Raw genomic sequence first — 26283 nt, forward strand, 5'->3', positions numbered from 1 at the left:
AACATCATAATAAATGGAGAAAATATTGAAGTTGTCAGGGGTTTCATTTTACATGGATCCACACTCAATGCCCATGGAAGCAGCAGTCAAGAAATCGAAGGACATATTGTATTGGGTAAATCTGCTGCAAAAGATCTTCTTAAAGTGTTAAAAAGGAAAGATGTCACTTTGAGGACTATGGTATGGTGCGCCTCACCCAAACCATGATGATTTCAATCACCTCCTATGCATGGGAAATCTGGACAGTGAATAAGGAAAACCAAAGAAGAATTGATACCTTTGAATTATGGTGTTGGTCATTGAATATTTAATATACCATGAACTTCCAGAAGAATATCTTTGAGGAAGTACAGCTAGAATGCTCTTTAGAAGTGAGGATGGTGAGACTTTGTCTCACATACTTTGGACATGTTATTAGGAGGGACCAGCCTGTGGAGGATATGGTGCTTGGTAAAATCTCAAGGGTCAGTGGAAAAGAGGAAGGCCCTCAACATGATGGATTGACACAGTGGCTCCAACAATGGGCTCAAACCTAGCAAAGATTGTGAGGATGGCGGAGGACCAGGTAGTGTTTCGTTCTTTTGTACATAGGGTTGCTGTGAGTTGGAAGCAACTGGACAGCACCTAACAACAGCAACAAAAATTTAGACAATTTCATATTCTTTGCTATTTGTCCACTGAATTATTTTCTCTTACTGGGAAAGAGGAAGAGGAAAGGAATATTATGGTCATTAAAGTTATGAATTAGTTTGAAATTATTTCATTTTTAGAGAGCATGGGTAACAGTATTATATATGCTTGTGTATACATATGTATATAAAATACCAGAAATGAGACAGTAGAATGTCTTAACAGTAGTTGTATTTGCTGAGACTGACCAGGAGTAGACTGGATGGAGTAGACCTGTATTCAGCTTCTAAGTTTTTGTGTTGCTTAAACTTTTATCCTGTGCATATATTGCTTCTTAAAATAAAACAAGTATACCTTTGTGAAGAAAAACATCACACATAAAAGTTTCTATTAAGTAATGAGACATTATTATTTCCATTTTTCCTGACATAGGGGTCCAACATTACTGACACCTGTACTGAAATGCTAATGTGTGGAGTCTTATTGAAAATTTCTTCTGGAAATATTCAAGAACGGGTGTTCTTTCTTTTCGATAATCTTTTGGTGTATTGCAAAAGAAAACACAGGTAAGGTGATAAATAGATATCACTTCAGAAATTGTTTATCCATATTTTAGCTTCGACTTTTTTCTCTATGCTTCTGGAAACTCATGGTCTCTTCAGCAAACTGTCCCATAGTCTCAACTATCCTCTGGTTGTTCTGTTCACCTGCTTGGAAACATAACTGTAGCATGTCATCATCTGGTGACTCCACCTCCCAGGAACCCTCTTTTAGAAGTGCTGTTTTGTTCCTGCTCCACACACCTTAGGCTCTGTAGGAGAGCAGGTGTCTTTCTTGTTTGCTAATGCTGCTTCCAAACCATTATAGTGACCTACAGGACAGAGTAGAACTGGCCCATAGAGTTTTCAAGGATCAGCTGGTGGATTCGAACTGCCGACCATCTGGTTAGCAGCTGAGCTCTTAACCACTGTACTATCAGGGCTCCTTTCAACACTTCAGCACATTGGAAAGCGCATGTTGTTAGTTTTTCTTGTCTACTACCCTTCCCCGTTTACTCCCTTTTACACAATGCTTAATCTCTCCCTGCCACACGTGAATTCATTGATTGCTTTAGCCCTTGGCTCACTTTCCTTCCACCTTGCTCTTGTCATCATTTTTGGTGTATTCAGAACTCACGTGGATGCTCTATCCTGTATTTGTAGCCCATTCTCTCACCTGAAATGACACTGTTCACCATCTCACCTGAGCCACCTTTCCTGTGGATATGCCTTTACGTTGTCATAAAATTGTTTTAAGCATTCCACTCTGAACATCACCCTGTACTACTAGCTCTCCTTCTCTGCTATTCCCGATTAAACTGTTCTTGACTGTTGACCCTATCTGTTTTTTGGCTCCAAACATTCTCTAATATCTCCTATTTTATTTTATATCCTTAATCTTATATCAACTTCTGCCCATCTCTGTGTTCTCCTTCATAGCCAACCTTCTTGAAAGCATTTTCTATCATTGCCTTTTCTACTCCCTCACTTGTCATTCCCTACTTAACAAAATAGAGTGAGTCCACCCCATGCCACTAGGCTTAGGAGGCCAGTGGTTTCCCAATGCAGCGGTCACTTTTCTGCTCCATAGGGCCTTAGTTGTTTTCTTAGTGGCGTGAAGCGTAGTTGAGCAATTCTTCTTTCTCAAAACGCTTTCTTCTCTTTACTTTTGTAACGCCATGCTCTCTTGGCTTGATATTTGGACTCCCGTGGGGCTCTGCCTTAAACTTCCTTTTTTCTTTTATATTCATGTATTCTCCCTTGGTAATTTTAGCCAATCCTATAGCTTTCCATACCAATTCTATGAAGGTTGTTCTTAAACTTCTATCTGTAGCCCAGAATTATAGACATGTATCCTGCCTATTTGAAGTTCAGAAATTATCCTGCCTTTTTGAAGTTCAGAAATTAGAAAACTGTGATCAAACATTTTCTGGTAGAGTGAGAATGAAAGACACAGACCAGCCAATTTACAAGGCAAGATTAAGTGAGCATCATGTTATCTCCTGAAATGGGTTTTCCTGAGTCAGTTAGCAGGATGTCCCGAGCAAGTTAGCAAAGGGGTGGCAGCTGTGTTACGGAGTAATTCTGTTTATGGGTCATGGAATTAGAATTCTCTAGTAAGAGATATTGGAACCCTGGTGGCTTGGTGGTTAAGAGCTGGGCTGCTAACTAAAAGGCTGGCAGTTCAAATCTACCACCTGCTCCTTGGAAACCCTACAGGCAGTTCTGCTCTGTCCTATAGGGTTGCTATGGGTCAGAGTTGACTCAGCTTTTTAGAAGAAACATTTATTAACTGGTTTGGTTTTTTTAGTAAGAGATATTAATTTGAAAATGCAGTGGCAGGAACTGAGAAAACGTAGAACTGGACAATGTACCTTCATGGAAGATGGCAGGTTAGGATGAGAGCCAAAGCATAATTAAATTGCCGTTGTCTCTATTTTAATGAGTTTCTTTCTTTTTAGAATTCCTTTTTACTACATGGGAAAACAAACTTGTTCATTTCTTTTACTATGCTCTTCTCAGTTCTTTGCATTTGGTAGCAAGATTGAGATTAATAGAAACAAGGTTTGGGAAGATAGGAGAGGCTGTTAATTTTGCAATTCATTAAAAAACTTAATGTGATTTAAGGTGTTTTGGTGCAATTATTAAAGACATCCATTTGAGAATGGGATATTTTTTCATTGCAGTCGATGTCTTCCATTTTTATTTATTTATTCATTAATTTCTTAATTAATTCATACCTACATACATACTCCCCCCACACACGCCTGCCCTCAAGTCCAAGATTTTGCAAAATACACTTAAGTCAATGTATAAGTAATGATATTTTTTAGTAGCAATGAAAGACTTAATTTTGATGATGGTTTAAGGAAGGTACAGTATTTTCCAGGAAGGTAATCAGGCTCGAGACAGTGTAGTGAAGAACTTCCACCCCAGGGCTAGTGTCTAACTGCAAAGCAGGGGAAGAGATGGGACATTGCAGTTAGTCTGCATTTACATCTTAACTGTTGCTAGTTATATCTACAGGAAAAAAAAAAAAAACCTAACCAAACTTATTGCCATTGAGTTGATTCCAACTCATAGCAACCAAATAAGACAGTAGAACTGACCCATAGGGATTCCGAGGCTGTAGATCTTTATGGAAACAGACTGCCACATCTTTCTCCCGGGAGGTAGCTGATGGGTTCAAACCACTAAACTTTAGTTCAGCAGCCAAGCCCTTTAACCACTCTGCCACCAGGACTCCTAGTTGCATCTATAGCACAGTAAATTAATTATTTTAGTATATTAAATTAGCCAGGCTTTTGTCAGTTAGTCAAATTGAATAGCTCAGGTCCAGTGAAACCTCGAGTAACCAGGTATCTTTTAATATCCTGCAATCATTTCTTAGAATCTTTAATTTTTAGAAGAAATATTGATTAAAACAACCTCCCATGAACGTGCGGTGATTTAATACCAACCAAAACCCAACTTGTTGCCGTTGAGTCAGTTCTGACTCATGGTGACCCCATGTATTGTAGAATTGCTCCATAGGGTTTTCTTGGCTGTAATCTTTATGGAAGCAGATCACCAGGCCTTTCTTTCTCAGCACTGCTGGGTGAGTTTGAACCGCCAACCTCTAGGTTAATACTCAAGCACCAACTGTTTGTGCCAACTAGGGACATTGATTTACATACAAACATAAATAACCAATATATTATTACAAATGTTAGTCAGTAAACCTGGATTTCTTTGTTACCTACTTTTTAAAGATTAAAGGCTGGAACTAGACTTTCTATATAAAATTTGAAATGTTTTGGGTGCTTATAAAAGTAAATAAGTTATTTATGAAGGATTATAAATGTAAAACAGATTTATTCAGAAACATATTGTTATCATGCAATAACAACAATATAGGAAAAATATTCTTATAGCTGGCTAATACTCAGCTGAAGAATGTCCAGCACAGTCCATTTCTTTAAAGAGGGGTCACAAATACTAACTCAGTCTTTACCAGGACTTGAAAAAAATGTGAATTACCAGCTAGCTGAAAAATGAGACATGAAATGCAACAAAGATAAAAGAAACACACATGAAATTTTAAAGAACCAACTTGTAGCGCCTTTCAAGAGTTTGGGCACCTTTGATGTCCTGTATTGAACAAAAAAGTACATAGGCCCCTTCCCACTTGTATATTGTTCTTAGTCCAAAGCTGCAGTTTGTTTAAAAAATTAGCATGTAAGTCACATCTTGTAAAGCAGCCGGTGCTGTCATGAATGGGCGGACATAAGGAAAAATCGTAACAGAACAAAAAAACAATAGCTTAACATTTGATATTGGTACTTGAATTGGTGTCTTTTTTTTTTTTTTAAAGAATTGCTTAAAATATACTGTTTTAACATGGCTTTGCATTAAATATAGTAACAAAGTCTCTGTGATTTCATTCCACTGTAAGACGGTTGAAGAATAGCAAGGCAGCTACAGATGGACATCGGTACCTTTTTCGTGGCCGGATCAATACAGAAGTGATGGAAGTTGAGAATGTGGATGATGGCACAGGTGAGTGATTAGTAGATTTAAAATGGATTGCCTGCAGCAAATCCCTCACGAGACAGGTTTCTCACTTGAATAATTTATCTGTACTGCACGTGAGCTTAGAAAGACTTTGTTAGGTAGAGCAGTTGGGTAGAGGGAGCAGAAAGACAAGATAAGGCAGTGAGGAACCATTGTAAAAATGGAAAATTAAATTTGGCTGACATACACTTGCATTCAACACAGAGATACAAAGAAATAGCTACTTAGTATCTTATCAGAAAATGTTCATTATGTTTTAATTGTGGGACATTCACAGTGTGTGGTATAGAGAGCGTATGTGCAGAAAATATTTAATGAATGAATAGATTTTCTTTGAGTTACACTGTGTTTTATAAATATACCTGTTTTTTTAAAAAAATATTTTGTTCCTGTAATGTATTCACCATAGACTATAGCATACTCTAGGTTCGTTTTAGGATTCGAGTGGCATAAGCAGTTTTCTGGAAACCCTGGTGGCGTAGTGATTAAGTGCTACAGCTGCTAACCAAAGGGTCGGCAGTTCGAATCTGCCAGGCGCTCCTTGGAAACTCTGTGGGAGGGTTCTACTTTGTCCTGTAGGGTCGCTATGAGTCGGAATTGACTCGACGGCACTGGGTTTGGGTTTGTTTTTTTTTTAAACAGTTTGCTATCAGCTGCTACCTAAAAGTTTGGTGGTTCAAACCCACCCAGCAGCTGTGCGGAGTAAAGTCCTGGTGATCTGCTTCTGTAAAGATTGCAGCCAAGAAAACCCCATGGAGCAGTTCTGCTCTGTGGTACGTGGGGCCGCTGTGAGTCAGGGTCCAATTCAGCAGCAGCTACAACAACACGGCTGTTGTCAATATAAATAGGTCCTCAATTTGCTTGTTGAGGAAACCTGTGGATGGAGGCGGTTTGTGTAATTTTAAGCGCTTATCCTAGTAAAACTTACTGGCAGATCATGATTTGTTACAGCATTAAATAAAATGAAGTTAAAATAAAATTTTATTTTCCATTTGGAAAAATAGCTTTTTATGTAATGAATGCTTTCATCATGTTTTCCCAGTGACAATAATTTCAAAGATAAATTTTTAGGAGAAAAAGATAAGATCTGAAATAAACTGTATTAATTGTTGCTAAATGACCTTTACTTTTCATATAGAGAAATGTCCTTAAGATATTCAATATAAACGTGGGATTGTGGCCCAGAGTATTGGCTGTTCCCTGCCACATACCTCAGTTGTCATTCTTGGGCCCCAGAGAGAACAAACCTCGTCATCTGTCAGGGGCACACATTGTCAAATGCTACTTGGTACGGCGTTTCTCTACACACATTTCTGTATCCTCCTGAATTGTTGAATACTTAAAATGGTGAAACATGATTGCAGCATGTAAGGGGACAGGACATGCAACGAGCAAAGCTTGGATGGTGCCTGAGACTGGACACTCAGCATTGTGTGGAGAGGGTCCTCGTTGACTAAAGGTGGGAGGTGGGTGTGGAGTTGTCATACAGCTGGCACAGGTGGAAATCCCCCAATTTCACATTCCTTTCTATGTTGCATACTGTAATATAGTTATAGACACTCTCATGCCAAATGTGGAACCTAGTGAATTATCTTTCCATAGTGGGATATACACATTACTTTTTATAAGGTGGCAGTAATTCGTTTTAATGCTTTTGAAGAAAACTATTGAATGACATTTGGAAATAAATTAGCTGGCTGAAATGTTAAGAGCTACCTTGCCTCAGTAAGTTGAATGGTTAATAATAAAAAAAAAAAAACCCAAAAGCCCATGTCATGCTTGGGTTGGGATTGGGAGGAAGTCTGGTAGTAAGGAAAACCAAAACATCTGTTGCTGTTGAGTTGATTCCAACTCATAGTGACCCATAGCGTTTCCAAGGAGCGCCTGGTAGATTCAGATGGCCAGCCTTTGACCTTAACCGCTATGCTGCCAGGGTTTCCAGTAAGGAAAGGCACACTCAAAATCTCCACTCTGTTCTCTGTTGGCCCTGTCTCCCCCAGTAAAGTTACCTCTCCTATGTTGCTTCCGTACTTTCTATTTTCTTCCCTTTTCATATTTTTCAATTGGAACAGAACTCCTGGCATCACTTCCTGTGGCATTGAACTCTCAGCCTTTGTGTCCTTCTTCCTTCCTCTCCACCAGCTGATGTGATCGTCACTGGTGATACCGTCTGCACTGGTATTCTAAGTGAATTTTTATAATGATCACTATGATTACTGTGCCTTTGTGAAACTGGAGCACAAGATAAAGACATGTAAGAGCCCAGGGCCTTTGGAGACTGTGGTGTAAAGGGAGGTCCTCAGTGTGTCTGTAATGTGCTAGACTCTGAAACCCTATGAGAGGCGGCTTTAGTGGAGCTTTTATGCAAGTGGCCCTTGGATTCAGTCCATGAAAAAATTCCATTGGTGCTGGTGAGATTCAAGCATTTGAGGTTGCGGTACCTGGGAGTGTAGGGATGTTGTGGACGACAAGGCCTATGACCCTAGCAGGCATTAGGTAGTGAGGAAGACATGCTATTCAAGGACATTCAGTTGTCATAAATTAGTTGACTGATGGAGGCTCTTGGCACAAACTTTCAAGGCTCAACTTCACAGAAATGTGAAGAAATTCATTGGACTTAGTCTTACTCAATCAGGGCTTCCTCTTTTTTCTTTTCTTTCAAACATGTATAAGTACCACTTTGTAGGAATTTGGCAACCATTTGTTGTTACGAAGTCACTCAGAGAACTTCCAGGCTTCGAGGCTGTCATTGGATACTTTCCCCTAGCTTCCTGCAGAGAAAATTGAGTTTTCTCATGGGTGTGTCCATTAGGTCTCTGGGGGAAGTGTACATCCTCTGCCAAGATTTGGAAATTCCAAAAATAGAATTTTGGAAGACGGATGAGACCTTGAAGATCAACTAATTAACCCATTAAAATTTCAGATGATGGAAAAGAGGCCAAATTTAAGAAGTCACTTGTCCAAGTTTATTCAGCTGTTTAGTGGAGAGCTGGGCCTAGAACTAAATCTGCTAGGTTTCTATGTACATGCCTTGAGAAATAGTCAGGAGAGCAGAGGCTGCTTCCAGGTTTTAAATCTGTAGGGACCACTTTTGGACAGCAGTGAAGGAAGAAGGCATGAGTATGCAGAGATTTATTTTGGTGTTTGTTTTTCCTAAGAGGCAGTCTGGGGACTGTACTAACTTTCTCTGTCTGTCCTGCTTTGGTCATGTCCATCATGGAATCTTCATTTCTTGTGGATGAGCTCGAGTTTTTTTTTTTTTTTTTTCTGTACTCATGACTGGCCCTCTGTTGCTGATAGACCTCAGCAAAGCTGGTCAGTGCTGGTATACCAAGTCCTCCTACACTTGATAAGTTAAATAGGGTATGAACAAATACTATCAGACTGATCTGCCCACTGCCAAAGCTAAACAACAACACTTACTCCGTATTTAGCTGTAAATAACAAAAACGAATCAATTATTTTTAAGAATGCTTAGAACTTTCAATGGAAAAATTGTTTATAGAAATACTGAGTATTTGTATACTGTAAAAAAAAAAAAACAAAACCCCATTGCCATTGAGTCAATTCCAAACCATAGCAACCCTATTGGACAGAGTAGAATTGCCCCATAGAGTTTCCAGAGAGCAGCTGGTGGATTCGAACTGCGACCTTTTGGTTTGCAGCCAAGCTCTTAACCACTATGCCACCAGGGCTCCTCTTATATACTATAAAAAAAAAAAAAAAAAAAAGCTTTTCTTTTCTCTGTAAATAAAGCAAATTGTTTGATTTAGCTCCAGACTTGCAGAAGAAATACTTGTGCTTGGAATGAGACTAATAAACGCTCAGCCAATATCTATCTCAAATCTTTAGAGAAATAATTGAATGATTGTAACTTTGTATTTAATGCTTAATCACTTGGATTATGTAATATTTAATATTTAATTAATTGATGGTATGGCATGCAGAAGTGTCCAAATTTGTATATTTATTTTAATATATCTATGTTATGCATTATTTCCTATGTGGAAGGAAGATGGTAACCATTGAATTTGTGGCCAAATTTCCCTTTTCTAGATTTCAGTGCTCGTTTCAATAAATTCTAACTGAATTCCTCTTTTTTTTTGGCAATGATAGTTTGATCAGGATGCTATAAGCTTAAGAGCCATAGCAATAAAGATAATATTGCTTATAAGCATGCACTCTATACCTTCTTCATTTAAATAAAAACATTGTCTTAATGTTAATCTTCTTTATCTTCATGCCATATCATCCAAGCAAACAGAATTTTAATTGTTGCATAATGGTCAATCAAATAGATAAACCACAGTAACCATTACAACTCTAATACTGTTGTGTAAGCTGGATTGAATACATTTTCAGTTAAAAAATAACAGCTTTACAATGTTGAAAAGGGTATTAAGGGTATAATAGCTCTTTTCTAATACAGTTGAATTTCAATGTGTTATTACTTTAACAGAGTGTATTTGGAAATATAAAAAGGTCGGTAGGAGAATGAGCTACGTTTTAAAGTTTTAAAAGGGGGGAAAAAAAACAACAAAAAGTAGACCCTGTCTTTTTTGCCATAAGAAACGTCTTATGCTATTTTGGATGCCAGACAATTTTCTTCTACTTTGTGATTAAAATCAAAGGTTTACTGCAAAAAATAATTCTCTCAACATTAAATATTCTTAATATGAATAAAGTATAATTTTAAAATCTCCCTTAAAATTTATACATTCACAGTATTCATCCTGAGATCGAGGGTTGAATGTATTTTTTAGACATGAATTTCTTGACATTCAGCATAATTGTACTGGTGATTTCTTCTGTTTCCTACCTGAGTATGCAATACTTGGCTACAGTCCATCTTATTAAAACATAAAGTTATTTGAAAGAATACCAACATAGTCACTGAGATTTATAGTTACGTCAGTTCTGGAAAAAAAACCCATCTCATTATATAAAAGTGAGCTGAATTAATAATAGAAAATTTTCAAACTATATAACTTCCAAGTAATTAGTGACTTGTTCAGGGCTGCCCCATGAGTTTTTCTGTTTTTGGAAGAAATCAATGATTAGAGACCATAGCACTTGGATATTTCATACTTAGTGAATGGCAATTTTAATTCCGTTTCTCTTTATATAAAACAAATATTTTAGATCCACTGAGGTTTGCAAGTATTTGTATTTACCACTGAATAAATTATTTATTATTTCATTCAATACATGTATTTTTTTTAATTCCCTGGGTACTGCGAATGGTTAAGCACTTGGCCAAAAACCAAAAGGTTGGTGGTTCAAATCCACCCAGAGGCACCTCAGAAAAAAGAACTGACGATCTACTTTAAAAAGCTCACAGCGACTGAAAACCCTGTGGAGCACAGTTCTGCTCTGAAACACGTGGGGTCGCCATGAGTTGGAACTGACTTGATGGCAGTTGGTTTGTTTGTTTCTTTTTTTAGGACAAAGCATGATCAGACTGTCCTGTGATCTTAATGAGGGTGTTCTTTGTGGACAAATTTAATTCTTACTTTGAAGAATGAAGATACTGAAAATTTTACTATGATTAAAAGTTCGAAGTTGCTTATATGTCACTAGGTCTTTTGTGAAGTTCCTGGTGGTACGATCAGCTAATGCACTTGACTGCTAACCCGAAGGTTGGACGTTTACGTCCACTCAGAGGCACCTCAGAAGAAAGGCCTGGTGATCTACTTCTGAAAAGTCTGCCATTGAAAATCCTATGAAGCACATTTCTGCTCTGACACACATTGGGTTACCATGAGTCGAAATCAACTTGACGACAACTGGTTACTGGTTGGGTGTTTTGAGATAAAAGAGAATAAAAATTACTTACTCAGTACAGCATTGGTAATTTGGTAATTATGCTGTCATTCTGAGATATGTACGCTATATTTGGGGGCCAGTCGTACGTATGTGTTTGTTTTTAGTTGCCGTTGAGTCAGCTCTGACTCATGCTGACCTTATAACAGAGTGAAACGTTCCCTGGTCCTGCGCCATATTCATGATCGCTGGTATGTATATACGTATATGTTGCTGTTAGGTGCTGTTGAGTTGGTTCTGACTCATAGTGACCGTCTGTACAACAGAACTAAACACTGCCGGTCCTGCGCCATCTTCACAATCATTTTTGCGTTTGAGCCCATTGTTGCAGCTACTGTGTCAATCCATCTCGTTGAGAGTTTTCCTCTTTTTTTTTGCTGACCTTCTACTTTACCAAGGATGATGTCCTTTTTCAGAGACTGGTCCCTCCTGATAATATGTCCAAAGTACATATGTAACAATGGCATGGGGGCTGCACCTGACCTCTTCTAACTTCACAAGAGGTAAGGAGAATCAAGATGAACAGCCCAAGGCTGATTCCTACGGGGCAGAGGTTGGGCATGCCCCCCCTCTCTGCCGTCTTTACTGATTCTGACACAAACTGCCCCTCCCACAGCACTCCTTACTTCTCTGGTGGGTTCAGTAATTCCTTGCATTGGTCACAGAACTCACAGACAGTATTATGATTATGGGGTTTATTAGGGAAGTAACAGGTTACAGCTCAGGTTCAGGAATGCTCAGGATACAGTTCTTCCATCAAGACAGCCTCTTTTCAGCTGTGCCCACAGGCACGCCACCCCCCCTCCCCCCAGCCCCTTGGCCTCTGCCCTGCTCAGGCAAGTGATACAAAGCTCTATTAGCCCCTGCCAATAAATGCCCGGAAACCCTGGTGGTGTAGTGGTTAAGTGCTATGGCTGCTAACCAAAAGGTTGGTAGTTTGAAATCCATCTAGGTGCTCCTTGGAAACTCTATGGGGCAGTTCTACTCTGTCTTATAGGGTTGCTGTGAGTTGGAATCGACTGGATGGCAACGGGTTTGGTTTTGGTTTGGAATAAGTGCCAGAGGCATCCCACCCACCACTAAGCCTTGGCCCATAGGCACTCAGCTTTTTTGCTCCATGGACCATGAAGCCCACTGGGAGGTCTCCTGCAGGTCTCTCTTGCTGGTCTCTCCTGCCACCATTTCTCTGCCACTGCTTCTCACCATCTTCAGTGTTATAGCTTTCCTCTCTCGGTCTCCTGGTTCCAAGAGCTTCTCCTTGCAGGGATCCTAGGGCCAAAGGACATGCTCTGCTGTTGGCTCTCTTTCCTTGGTGGTGGCAGAATTCTAGTTTGTTTTTTTTTTGGATGAGAAAATTTTTAAATTTTTTTCCAGATATGTTTAAAATTTACAAATTAAGTATGATGTATATAAATATTAACTTAGATAACCATACACATATGGAAAGCAGAAATACAGATCACTGTAGAAGCATTATAAATTTTAAAGAAATTTTATAAAAGCAAAGTACGTAACTCACATAATATGAACATGAAGCCGTATGACATAAAAAAATTACTCTATCAGAAATTATTTAATATTAAATCTTTGGGGAGGTATTTTGACATAATTTAATGACCGAGAGCTTCTCCTATCATGCAGAAACAGACCAAAAAATCATCTAAAGTCTCTATGATTATCAGTTCTTAATGCAACTTCAAACATTTTACTAGCAACTTTGATGTTCTTTTGAAATAGGCTTCTGTACATACACATTTATATACAAACATTTATTCCACATGATTTTAAAACCAACTGTGTATACAAAGAATCAGTATTCCTATAAATAAAAACATCAGGTGGCCAAAAGGCACTTGTAAGTAAAAATCTACAGTAGTTTTTACAAAACAAAAACACATTTTACTTTGATACTGTGCAGTAAACATTAAGTCCTATACCAATAATGAAAATACTAGGTTACTAACTAATGTTAGTGATGGAATTTTTAAAAACATGTTTACATGTTTAATAAAAGCACCATGATTCTTTACTAAATTCATGTTGGTGCAAAGAAAAAACACAGTTACCAAAAAACTAGTGTTCACCATTTTCCTTGTTTGAAAGTTTTTATATTTATAAATTGAAAACTTTATCTGAAGTTACCGTAGCTTAAAAACAAAAAACAAAACAAACCCCTCTGCTTTGACTTTTTAAAGCCATACCTACTCTATTATTGTGTGTTGTGTTTTTATAAAGAGCACTACTCCTTGACAACTGTTTAATATCATTGCTGGCAAAAAAGTTCCTGCATATTAAATAATTAAAAAGTTACTTTGAACCAGTTAAGTTTTATTTAAATATTCTAGCAACTTAAAAAATGCTGCATCTTGGTTACAGAAGCGAACATGAAAGACGCCAATTCACTGGATATGCCAAAATATTTTTCCACTATGCAGAATTTAAGGGCTTCGTAGAATTTTCTTTTCCAAATTTAACTTTTAAGTAGGAACACTAAATGAATAACTACTTTCTCATGGAGATGTTAGGGTACTTCCACTTTTATCAGACTTTTTATCCTTTGACATTGCTGTAACCTGCTTGAGTAGTTCTCTGTTTTTGGCCCGTAGTTGTTCCACCATTTCTTTGTCTCTCTTTTAAGGCAAAACTGACCAATCCCTTGGTGGTCCACAATTACCTTATTTGCATAGTCCCACCCAATCACTTGGGTGGGAGTTACAAGACCATGGCAAGGAAGGCCACACAAAAAGTAGTACATCGCACTGCAGTATATATGTGCATATGTATGTATGTATATATATTTATGTGTGTGTGTTTTTAAAATTACTTACGATTTTTTAAATTGGTTTAATAGAAGGTAGCTACCATATAAAATTTATAAAAGAACATTATCCCTTCTTTTTAAATTGTTAGCAGAAGCTCTCTTTTTGAAAATATAGTTATTGATAAAACAGTTAATCTGTTATTTGAGATAGTAGGTTTTATAGTCAGCTCTTGAGCTGGCTTGTCAGTACATGAAACAATAGTCGCATGAAGTCAAATGCTTACTTGTCTGGTTCTGACTTTAATTTTACGTTTCTAAGGCAATTTGGCAAGTACATAGGCTGAAGCAGTCAGGCTGGAGTGGTAAGAGGCAGTGGGTACACTTTATAGAGGAGTACGACTTGATTAGGCAGAGAGGAGAGGGGGTAGCTTGATAAAAGCCTTGGCCTAGGGAATCCATCCATAATCACAAGTAAAGTATCAGACAAGAAAAGAATGGTGGGTACACTTTAGAGCAGTGGAAAATGGCATTGCTTAGATAGGTTGGGGCTGGTTTAGGAAGAACTTCTAAAACAAAGCATAGATGTTTTCATTGATTCAGTGTTGAGCTACCAAAGGCTTTTGAGCCAGGAAATGTCATGATGAAGAGTATTTGAGGAAGAGTCAGTGGCCTGTGAAGAGGGCAGTGCCTTGACTGAGGTCACCCAGGAAGGGGAGGAAGGAAAGCCCAGGTACCAGAGGTGGTTGGCCCAGCACATGTATCTGTACAGCGTCAGGAGCATCAGTCTGGTGATTCTTTTTTTTACAAAGTAGGTGCTGTTTATTTTACCCAAAAATTAGTCATTAGATGCCAATAGAACCAGAATTTAAACTAGGCAGTTTGAGGGAACAGAAACTATAATTTTTTTTTGTCACTTTTTTATTTTTATTGTGCTTTAAGTGAAAGTTTAGCTCAAGTTAGTTTCTCATACAAAATTTATACACACATTGTTATGTGACCCTAGTTGCTCTCCCTGTAATGTGACCGCATACCCTTCCTTTCCACCCTGGATTTCTTGTGTCCATTCAACCAGCTCCTGTCCCACTTTGCCTTATCTTGCCTCCGGACAGGAGCTCCCCATTTAGTCTCATGTATCTACTTGAGCTAAGAAGCACTGTCTTCAGCATATCATTTTATGTCTTAGAGTTTTCAGTCTGATCTTTGTCTGAAGAGTTGGCCTCGGAAATGGTTTCAGTTCTGGGCTAACAGAGAGTCTGGGGGCCATGTCTTCCCAGTCTGGTGATTCTGGCATTGAATTTGTATTCCTCTGCGTTCCATGGGAGGAACACATGCTCATTTTAAAGTGAGTCTAATGTTTTACTGATACAGGCTGCTTGTGGCTAAGGAGCCCTGATGGTGCAGTGCTTAAGTGTTCTGCTGCTAACTGAAAGATGGCTGGTTTGAACTTACCAGCTGCTGCAGGAGAAAGATGTGGCAGTCTGCTTCCACAAAGATTTACAGCCTTTGAAAACTTATGGAGCAGTTCTACTCTGTCCTGTAGGGGTCGCTATAAGTCAGAATCGGCAGCAATGGGTTTGTTTTGCTTGTGGCTACTGTGGTTTGGTTGATGTGTGGTTTGTGGCTACTGGTAGGAATATAGTATCTTTTCAACTGCAGTGCCAGGGTTCCTACTTAGCTAACTTGGCCTTACTTTGGAAGAGAGAAGAGCCTGAGCAGCCTGCACTTTTTTGTGATACTGGCCTTGGAAGGTGACAAGTGTTGGGGGTGGGGTGAACTGCAGAGTTTGATCTTTTCATCCCTGTCAATTTACCCTAATTTCTCAATTGGCTATTTTTATAGGTATTAAGGAGGGATTATAGTGTAATTATGTAGTGATACATTTTCCAACTCATTGCTGTTGAGTTGATTCTGACCCGCAGTGACCTTATAGGACAGAGTAAAATTGCCCTATAGAGTTCCCAAAACTGCAATGTTTATGGAAGCAGATTGCCACATCTTTCTCCTGTGGAGCAGCAGGTGGGTTCGAAGTGTTGATCTTTTGGTTAGCAGCTGAGCACTTTAATCACTAGGCCACCAGGGCTCTTGTCATGCTTTTTATTACCCTGATATTTCACTAATACTAACCTGACATGTATTATAAGGATCTGTTATTTTGTATAGGATGTGAATATGAATTTAAATACGTAAAAGTAAGAAGAAAAGTAAAAAAATTCCTTTTAACAACAGATTGTAATTTCCTTATTGGAGGGGGGTATCTTCTGCCAGTTCAGATCTCTATATTATCAGATTATTCTTGGGATTATGGCACATATATAAACTATAGGCTAATATTTTTTTTTAATATAACTGTTCTGGCTCAACAGTATCTTGGAAGTTTTCGATACCCTACACCTGTAGGGTCGCTATGAGTCCAAATTAATTCAATGCAACGGGTTTGGTTTTTGGTTTTTTATACAGCATACTTTGACAATGCATTTAGAAGCGTTAATGTGATCACCGATAATGTCTTATATTTTTGGTGATGATGAAAATGACTGTGGGAACCTGGAGTGCCAATCCTGTCTTCACCTATACTAACCCAAATGCAGTGCCGTCGAGTTGATTCCGACTCATAGCAACCCTATAGGACAGAGTAGAACTGCCCCATAGAGTTTCCAAGGAGCGCCTGGTGGATTCAAACTGCCGACCCTTTAGTTAGCAGCTGTAGCACTTAACCGCTATGTCACCAGGGTTTCCCTTCTATACTAGCAACAATCAAATGGACTACATTTGAGGGAAGGAAGGTGCAGTAGTACAAAGGAATTTATCTAAACCACTTTAATTTTTGCGGTTCGTAGCCTGTAGACCAACTATTACTGTTTAATGACTTCCAGGGGGAGGGTGAATTAAAAAGTGTCGCTTTTTAATTGGTACTGATAATTTTCCAGGCCTTTGCCCTATGCTTTTCCCTGTTGGAATCTTTGCTTTGCAGGAACTGTCATGCTGGTTAAGACTGGTCACAAAGAACAAACATCACTGTTCCTACCTACTGCTAGGTAGAGTAGTGTTGTAGAGGGCTTGATGTTGACATTTTAAAACTCAGCGTGACGGTTTAGCCAAATTTATGGTGACATCTTAAAAATGACGATTAAATATGAATTCATCTTCAAAGAAAATTATTTTGTGAGCTTCAATTCATGCCAATGATATGGAATGCGGTGATTTTAAAGAATGTTTATTTTTCAGCCATGTGCAACAATAGTGGATTGGAGTTTGTATGTTTCCTTTTATTGTAGCTTAAAGTGCACTCTATGAGTCGGAATCCACTCGATGGCACTGGGTTTGGTTTTTTTTTTGGTTTTTAAAGTGCACTCTTAGAATGTACCATTGTTTTGTTCTGATTCTTATTGTGAAGTTTGTTAAACAATTGAGAATTGTTCTGTGAGGGTATATTCTGTCTCTGAAACCTAGAATAATTTTCCAACAGCATATTAGACAGAATGAATCTGATATCTTGAATGTTTGATTGTTGAGACAAAAATTCCTTAAAATTTCTTCATCTATTATGTTAGTAACTTTAACAATATTTTTGGATATAAAGGAAATGTATGTTAATTAATTTGTACTATTTAATTTTATGTAATACATTAGTATTATCTATTAGAAACTATATTCAATATGTAAAAACTTATATTTTTGTTTTCAATATGCATATATAAAACGAAGACATTTTGAAGAATTCAGTGATTTTGGATCTTTTGTGAATTGATTCATCATTTTTAAATAATATCACATAGTATATTTTTCTCATCACTTTGACTGATTAATTTCCAGCTGACTTCCATAGCAGTGGGCACGTCGTTGTTAATGGGTGGAAGATACATAACACAGCCAAAAATAAGTGGTTTGTGTGTATGGCAAAAACACCCGAAGAGAAGCATGAATGGTTTGAAGCTATTTTGAAAGAAAGAGAACGGCGAAAAGGTGAGTATATGAATGGGCTCTGTTATACTATGTGAAGATTCCAATTATGAGCAAAAGTTATGTGAAAGTGGAAAGGAGTGTTATGTTTTACTATGTTTTCTTTAAAAGTCAGGCTTCATTAATATTATGCAGGGTTGTAACGCCTCCAGCAATTGTGCTTTTGTAGTTAACAGTACACTGAGCATTCCTGGACAAAATATGTTACTGTCTTCCTAATTACAGATTAAGGCACTTGGGGTATGTTAATTTTTTGAGATTGTTAGAATGTCATTGAATATAATGTAATATATTCCAATAAGAAGCTTATTCTCATCAAGAGTCCTAGCTCAAATTTGCTTTATGCTTTTAGACAGATTTGCAAAAGGTATTTGGTTTGGTAATACTCAGTTGTGTGACGTTTATCTGCAACTAAGCGTGTTGGTGTAATTCAGATAGGAAATAGCAATGCTTGTATAACTACTAGTTTCTTTATTAAAAAATCAATAAAAGACAAAAACACGACACTGATTATTCCTTTTCCAAGAGATCCAGGGACAAAACACTTCATTGGTGATGAAATTTTAAAACCATAAAGAGTCCCTTTTTCGTCTCAGATGCTTTCCCCTGAAGAATGTGCAAAATACCTACCTTGATGAAAATATTCATAGCACACGTTTGTATAAGAATTCACAAAGTATTTTGAAATACTTACTCCTTTGATTGCTCTTGGATGAAGAACCAGGTAGAAATTTTTAAGACAAAGGGCATGAATATGTAACTGATTCTTTAGGTTTTGTTAAATCTTCCAAATCAAATGACAGAGCAGATCAAGTAAAAGGTACATTGGATTTTTCATCAAGTGGAACCCTAATTTTTTTCAGAATGGTTATCCATATAGATACACCCAAGATAAAAATTTGAAAGCCAAAAAAAAGAAAAAGGCACATTCTATAAAACTGTTTCTAGAAACCCTGGTGGCATAGTGGTTAAGAGCTACAGCTGCTAACCAAAAGGTCAGCAGTTTGAATCCACCAGGTGCTCCTTGGAAACTCTGTGGGGCAGTTCTACTCTGTCCTATAGGATTGCTATGAGTTGAAATCGACTAGAAGGCAACAGGTTTTTTTTGTTTTTTTTTTAAAAAACTGTTTATAGCATTTGACAAAAAATGCTGACAGCACCTGCATTGTAAAAAAACTTAGTAAGCCCTGTTGTAGCCAGAAGACTAAAAAAATTCAAGAATTTTTTTTTTTTTCTCTACCAGGTTTTCTCCAGTCTCCTTTGCTACCTTTCCATCAGTCTCATCCACTGGTTTAGTGTCAGCGTTCTCAGACTTCGGCCTTGGTGCTGTTCGCCTCTAATTACATTCATCGCTGTGTTATCCAGTTATACCAAATTAATGTCACCACTACACCGCCAACTTCTGTATCTTTATGTCCAGCCACGACCTCTCTCCTGAGCTTCATACTCATGTAGTCAACTGACCCCTGGACCAGCCCTATCTGAGCATCCCTGAGCAATGCTCGAACCCCTCTGTCCAGTATGCCCCCCACCATCCATTTAGTTACTCAACATCAAAAGCCAGAAGGGATCCTGATTTCTTCTTTCTCCTTCCCATCTACATTTAATCATTACTGTGTCCTTTTAATACCATTTCCTAGATATTTCTCAACTTCATCCTCCTCACCTTATAGGCCCTGCTATTGTTTGCTGGGACTTGAGCTTCCTTGAGCTTTTGTAGTTCTCTTTTTTTTTCTTAATGGTCTCCCTCTTTTTAACCCTCCCCCCTTCAAGTGGTTCACCACACTGTCCTCAGAACTCTGTCTCCAAAGTAAAAACTTTCCAGAGCTACTCTGCCTCTCCCCTCCCTGGCCCTGCTAGTGAAGACACTTAAAAAAACAAACAAAAAAAAAAAGTGAAGACACTTAGCTCCTCCCAAATACCTAAGGAATGAAGTAAATTGAAACTTGAGATTTAGCAAGGACCCTGCCTAACCCTATGGGACAGTTCTACTCTGTCCTATAGGGTCGCTGTGAGTCGGAATCGACTCGGCGGCACTGGGTTCGTTTTTTTTCGTTCGTTCTGCCTAACCCTCCTGCTTTATCTCCTGCATCTCACCTAAAACCTAGGGCTTTACATCTCGACTCGGCGGCACTGGGTTCGTTTTTTTTGTTCATTCTGCCTAACCCTCCTGCTTTATCTCCTGCATCTCACCTAAAACCTAGGGCTTTACATCTCTGCTGCTTCACATCGGTTAGTTTTTCTGAATCCTCTATGCTTGGTCTTGAAGGAAATACCTCTTCATACTTGTGGATTTAAACATGGCCTTTTCCTAATATTTCCCCAGTGGGGGTGATGTCTCTTTCCTGTAGGTATCTTGAATATGCTTCTATTGTACCACAATGCTATATCACAATGATTCCCCTAGGAGTCTGTCTTCAGGGCCACCTGTGCAGGTGTACTACTCTAACTCTCCATGTGGGTGTGAGGCCAATGAATGGGTCCATGGAAGCTGAGATCCAGCTGCTGTGACTCCATTGGCCAAGCTATATTCTCATTTTGGGTTTGCGAAGTGCTGTTTTGTTTATCTCCCTAGTATGCCATTAGCTTCTTGAAAGGTAGGGCCCTATCTTATGTGGCTCTGTATCTGCAGCCCACAGCGCACAGTAGATATGCAATCGCTTAACGGAGGCATGAGAGTGAATGGAGAGGCCTTTCAGTTATCTGTCCTTTTTTTCATTTTTGATAGGTTTAAAATTAGGAATGGAGCAAGACACCTGGGTAATGATCTCCGAACAGGGTGAAAAACTTTACCAGATGATGTGCAGACAAGGAAATCTGATCAAAGACAGAAAGAGAAAATTGACTACATTCCCTAAATGCTTTCTTGGAAGGTAGGGTTGGTGGTATGGGTGTGTTTATTTTTTTCATATTTTCACTCTCTTATGTGCTAACTTTCCTTTCATTATTTAAAAATAAATATTATTTAAATATATTTCCCTAAGCGTTTTTTAATTAATTACTTTTTATGTGGTGAGTATGTATATATACATATATATATAACGGCACTGGTTTTTTTTTATATGACCAAAATTTGCCATTTCAACCTTCTTCACATGTTCAATCCAGTGAAATTAACTACTTTCATCATGTTGTGTAACCATCCCCACTGTCCCTTTCCAGATTTTTCCATCACCTTCCTTAAGTGTTTTGAATCCTACTTTACTATCAACATCTCCGGGGGCCACAGAGAGGAGAGGGAGGCATCTATCTCCTCATCCAGGACTTCATCAATTTTTGCCTTATCATGTGCTGAGTGAGGAAGAAGTGGAAGCTTGGGCTAGCAGGGGATGGCGGCCAGCAGGCTTGCCTGTAGGGAACTGAATGACCAGACTGGTGTGGACATGGGCACAGGGCATGAAAATCAGAATTGATGGTGGATCCAGAAAGTTGGGGAGACTAGAAATTTGAAGATGTACAGTCTAAGCCGTCAATTATTTCAGAATGAACAGAGTATTTAGGCGCCTATGTGAAGAAGCTGGAAAAGTGGGTGTTGAAAAGGGCCAGGAAAGAGCAACAGGAGGGGAGGTTGCCAAATCACCGGCTTAGAGCGGGATTAACTGTGTATTTGCTTCTGCAGACAGCTATAGGTGGGAGTCCTTAGCTGGGTTAGGGGAAACGTGACCCAAGGGGAGGGGATTTGCCTTCACTGAGCTCCTATTAAGCCAGGCCCTGTGTTGGCTTCTTTCTATAAAAAAAAAAAAAATCTTCTGTTAAATCCTTGAATAAATACCTATGAGCTAAATACCTTTATTTTTGAAACGATGAGGAAACCAGGGATCAGCGGTTTAACACACCCAAGTTCATACAAGTAGCGAATACCAATGTCAGCTTTATGTAAGGAGGCTGGAGTAGTAGTTCAGATGCCAGACTCTGCAGTCAGACTGCCTCTTTTTAAATGCTGGGGCTCCCACTGGCTAATTACGGGATTTGGGAAGGTTAAGTTTCTGTTTTCTTTCAAAAAATGGAGATGACTGTAGTGCTTAGTTGCAGTGCCCACCAGGATGACTTCTTAACCAGCTATGCAGACACGCAAAATAACCATAGGCCACACGTCCCAGGCCTCAAAAGGATATAGGGCAGTTAACCCCCTGCCTGCAGTGGGAGGAGTCCTCACAGCAGGCCATCCAGCTGCCAGCAAGCTATTGTCTTTAGCTCCCCAAGTGATAATTCTTGTGCAAGGAAAAGAGCTATGTGAGTTCCTCTTGGCATAGAAGCCACATGCCCAAAGGAGACTGTATTTCTTGTAAAAACTCCGTGGGCATAACATGCAGGGTGCCCATGAGGACATGCCCATTTACAAGGGCTTCCCATCAGGTACTTATACAAATTAGCCATCAGGGTCATTTTTACCGTAAGTAATTTCACCTAGTAACACAGCTGACACCCTATTTTTATTAGGTTTCTTAGGGAACAGGACTAGAAAGTCAACCCAGGGTCAAATGTGTCCTTAAGGAGAGAGAAAGAGCTTTTTTAACCTGTTAGCCTAACTGTCTTATATGATTGTAGTGTTAGTTAATTGTGATAATATGGAAAGCATTTTTTAGCAGTGCCCCTGATACATAGGAAAGACTCAGTAAACACATTTTCATTGTGTGTTAAAAAGCAAAGATGTCACCTTGAGGACTAAGGTGCACCTGACCCAAGCCATGGTATTTTCACCCACCTCGTATGCATGTGAAAGCTGAACAGTGAATAAGGGAAACCAAAGAAGAACTGATGTCTTTGAATTGTGGTGGTGGCAAAGAATGTTGAGTATACCATGAACTGCCAGGACAAACAAATCTGTCTTGGAAGAAGTACAGCCAGAATGCTCCTCAGAAGTTAGGATGGCAAGACTTTGTCTCACGTACTTTGGACATGTTATCAGGAGGGACCATCCCTGGAGAAGGACATTACGTTTGGTAAAGTAGAGGGTTAGAGAAAAAGAGGAGGACCCTCAACGAGATGGACTGACACAGTGGCTGCAACAATGGGCTTAAACATGGCAGTGATTGTGAAAATGGCACAGGACTGGGCAGTGTTTTGTTCTTTTGTACATAGGGTCGTTAGAAGTCAGAACCGACTGAACGGCACTTAACAACACCAACAACATTTTCATTGTGGCCTTTTCCATAGCAGCACACTCCTTCTGCATTACAGCCAGAATTTGAGATCGCTTCTGACTGGATCGTGATAGAGTCACTTCCATCATAAAGCTATTCATTAGCTTCCTTTTCTACCTTCACTCTTTTTTTTTTTTCAATACCGCTAGTTTAGAGGATTACTTAAAAAAAAAAAATTACATTGTGTTTTTTCCCTTATTTTAATTCCACATTTTCAGAGCTCTGTGACATCAGGATGGAGAAGTATGTTTTAGCTATGTATCAACCATCTCAACACAGTTGTCAACCGCAGACATTTAGTAAGAGTTCCCTATGTGCCAGGCACTGTGCTAGGTTCCTGAAATACATCATTTAATATCTTATGACAGCACTATGAGGTTGATATTGTTATTATTTTCTCTGTGTTATACATGAAAAAAAAAAAAAAACAGGATTTAGAGAGCTTAATTTACTAATTCAGGAACACACAGCTGTTAGAGGCAGAAATAGGATTCGAATTCAGGTTGTCCTATTGCAAAGTATATGATCCTAACTACAAAGCTATATTTTACCTTACTTCTTTTAGTTCCCTTCTTTTGGATGGTTCTTATTTAATAGAAGAGTGAAAAGCATTTTAATGATTTCTTCTGTTGTACAAAATATTTTTTACATTACCATCCATTTTCAGAATCCCATATCCCTTGTTTATTTGACTTGATCCATGAGTGTTGTTTTCGTATTGAAATAAATGGAAACATAATAAATTTTCTGATGCTTTCCATAGCTTTTTTTTGCTGGGCTCTGTGGGGGGGAAAAATGTTCATTGGTTATGGAAAAGTTTAAATGTTAGACCTTATGATGTAAAAACCAGAATGATAAATTTTTGATTTGTAAAACATCTCTGTATTTAATAATACCAAAGGAGTCCTGGTGGTGCTGTGGGTTAAGTGCTTGGCTGCTAACTGACAGGTCAGAGGTTGCAACCCACGAGCCGCTCCTCAAGAGAAAGAGTCGAAACTTACTCGATGGTACCTAACAACAATGACAGCATAGTGTCAGCTGACTTTCAACTTCAGTTACATCAGCGAAATCCCATCACAGCAGTACCTAGATCACTGTTTGATTAAAAAAACAGAGAATGGGAATTTTGGCAGTGGGGCCAGGGAGGGGGGTTCATCTTTAGAATTCTGCCTACCACATGGGGTATGTAGGTATTTTTTTTTCCTCCTGGAGTTTCAAATCTACTGATTCTCTGTGCCTGGAGAGCCACATTAAAGACAGTTGAACCATTTATATTAAGTCATTATTACCTTAACTAGTTCTCTGTTAGTTCTGTCCTTAGGGTCTGTTTATTCCATTTTGTACCAAAATTTTCCTTTATGTGGAAAGTATCCTTATAATTAAAGCTCCTCTAAAATTTTCATTTTGTGTTTATTAGAAACCTCAACAACTTGAATAGTTATTAAGTATAGTTTAGGCAAACCTGAATGTACAGGCATAGGTTTGCTAGAATATAATCCAATTTAAATGGCTATGGTGTTACATATGAGAAAAAAACTTCATGCTGAAATGCACTGCAAATATTCCTTTATATTTTGAGACTCTGGTCATAGCTGCTTGATGACTACATGATACAGACAGACTTGCTATTAGTTAACTTCCCGTTAAATAGCTAATTATTTAACTCTTCCGTTCTATTTTTGTTGCAGCGAATTTGTGTCCTGGTTGTTAGAAATTGGAGAGATTCACAAGCCTGAGGAGGGTGTTCACTTGGGACAAGCATTATTAGAAAATGGAATCATCCACCATGGTAAGTATTTGATTACTTATTTTATGTATTCATTCACAAATTGCATATGTCTTAATACCATTTACCAGGTTTAGTTTATAATAGTTATCCATGTTATAGAAATCTCTGCTTGTTTGTTTGTTTTAAACAACATTTTTGAGTGTCTAACGTGTGGAAGGAGCCCTGGTGACACAATGGTTAAACTCTTGGCTGCTAACTGAAAGGTTGGCAGTTTGAATCTCTCTAGCTGCTATAAGCGAGAAAGACCTGGTGATCTGCTTCTGTAAAGATTACAGTGAGAAAATTCTATGGGCATTTCTACTCTATCACATGGGGTCACTATGAGTCAGAATCGACTTGATGGCACCCAACAATGACAACAACAATATGTGTAAAAGAGCATTTCAGGGAATGTGGGTTTGCGATGATACATATGTGCTGTGGTATACATATACAATACTGAAGGATTCTATGGGAAAAATGTTGAACGCTACAGGAAGCATTAAAAGAATATGGAAGGAATACAGAGTCGCTGTACCAAAAAGAACTGGTTGACATACAGCCATTTCAGGAAGTAGCATATGACCAAGAACTGATGGTATTGAAGGGAAAAGTTCAAGCTGCACCCAAGGCTGTGGCAAAAAACAAGGCTCCAGGAATTGACAGAATACTAAATGAGATGTTTCAACAAACAGATGCAACACTGGAAGTGCTTACTTGTCTGTGCAAAGAAATTTGTAAGACAGCTACCTGGCCAGCTGAGTGGAAGAGAACCATATTTGTGCCTATTCCAAAGAAAGGTGATCCAACAGAATGCAGAAATTATTGAACTGTATAATTAATATCACGTGCATGTAAAATTTTGCTGAAGATAATTCAAAAATGGTTGCAGCAGTATATCAACAGGGAATTTCCAGAATGTCAAGCTGGATTCAAAAGAGGACATGGAACAAAGGATATCATTGTTGATGTCAGATGGATCTTGGCTGAAAGCAGAGAATACCAGACAGAAGTTTACCTGTGTTTTATTGACTATGCAGAGGCATTCCACTGTGTGGATCATAAAAAAATTATAGGTATCGTTGAGAAGAATGGGAATTCCAGGACACTTAATCACGCTTGTGAGGAGCCTGTACATAGACCAAGAGGCAGTCTCGAACAGAACAAGGGGATACTGTGTAGTTTAAAGTCAGGAAAGGTGTGCATCAGGGTTGTATCCTTTCACCATACTTAATTCCATCGTATGTCAACCAAATAATTCAAGAAGCTGGAAAATATGAAGAAAAATTCTGCATCAAGATTGACGGAGGACCCATTAACAACCTGTGATATGCAGATGACACTACCTTGCTTGCTGAAATCAAAGAGGACTTGAAGCATTTATTGATGAAGATCAAAGATTACAGCCTTCAGTATGGATTGAGCCTTGACATAAAGAAAACAAAAATCCTCACAAGTGGACAAATAAGCAGCATCATGATAAATGGAGAAAAGATTGAGGTTGTCAAGGATTACATTTTACTTTGAGCCACAATCAAAGTCCAGGAAAGCAGCAGTCAGGAAATCAAAAAACACATTACATTGGGCAAATCTGCTGCAAAAGAC

General features: G+C 38.6%; 1 protein-coding gene across 1 annotated transcript in view; it reads left to right on the top strand.

Annotated features, from left to right (window-relative positions):
- PREX2 (phosphatidylinositol-3,4,5-trisphosphate dependent Rac exchange factor 2) overlaps positions 1 to 26283 on the top strand; it is a 342394-nt gene that overhangs the window by 121315 nt on the left and 194796 nt on the right. Inside the window, exons 7-11 of the mRNA XM_003408339.4 lie at positions 1063 to 1196; positions 5104 to 5207; positions 17620 to 17769; positions 20495 to 20639; positions 24599 to 24699. Of these exons, the coding sequence (XP_003408387.4) occupies positions 1063 to 1196; positions 5104 to 5207; positions 17620 to 17769; positions 20495 to 20639; positions 24599 to 24699 (634 nt within the window). The remainder of the gene's footprint in view (positions 1 to 1062; positions 1197 to 5103; positions 5208 to 17619; positions 17770 to 20494; positions 20640 to 24598; positions 24700 to 26283) is intronic.

Source organism: Loxodonta africana, chromosome 14 (genome assembly GCF_030014295.1).
Source record: "Loxodonta africana isolate mLoxAfr1 chromosome 14, mLoxAfr1.hap2, whole genome shotgun sequence".
NCBI classification, from domain to species: Eukaryota; Metazoa; Chordata; class Mammalia; order Proboscidea; family Elephantidae; genus Loxodonta; species Loxodonta africana.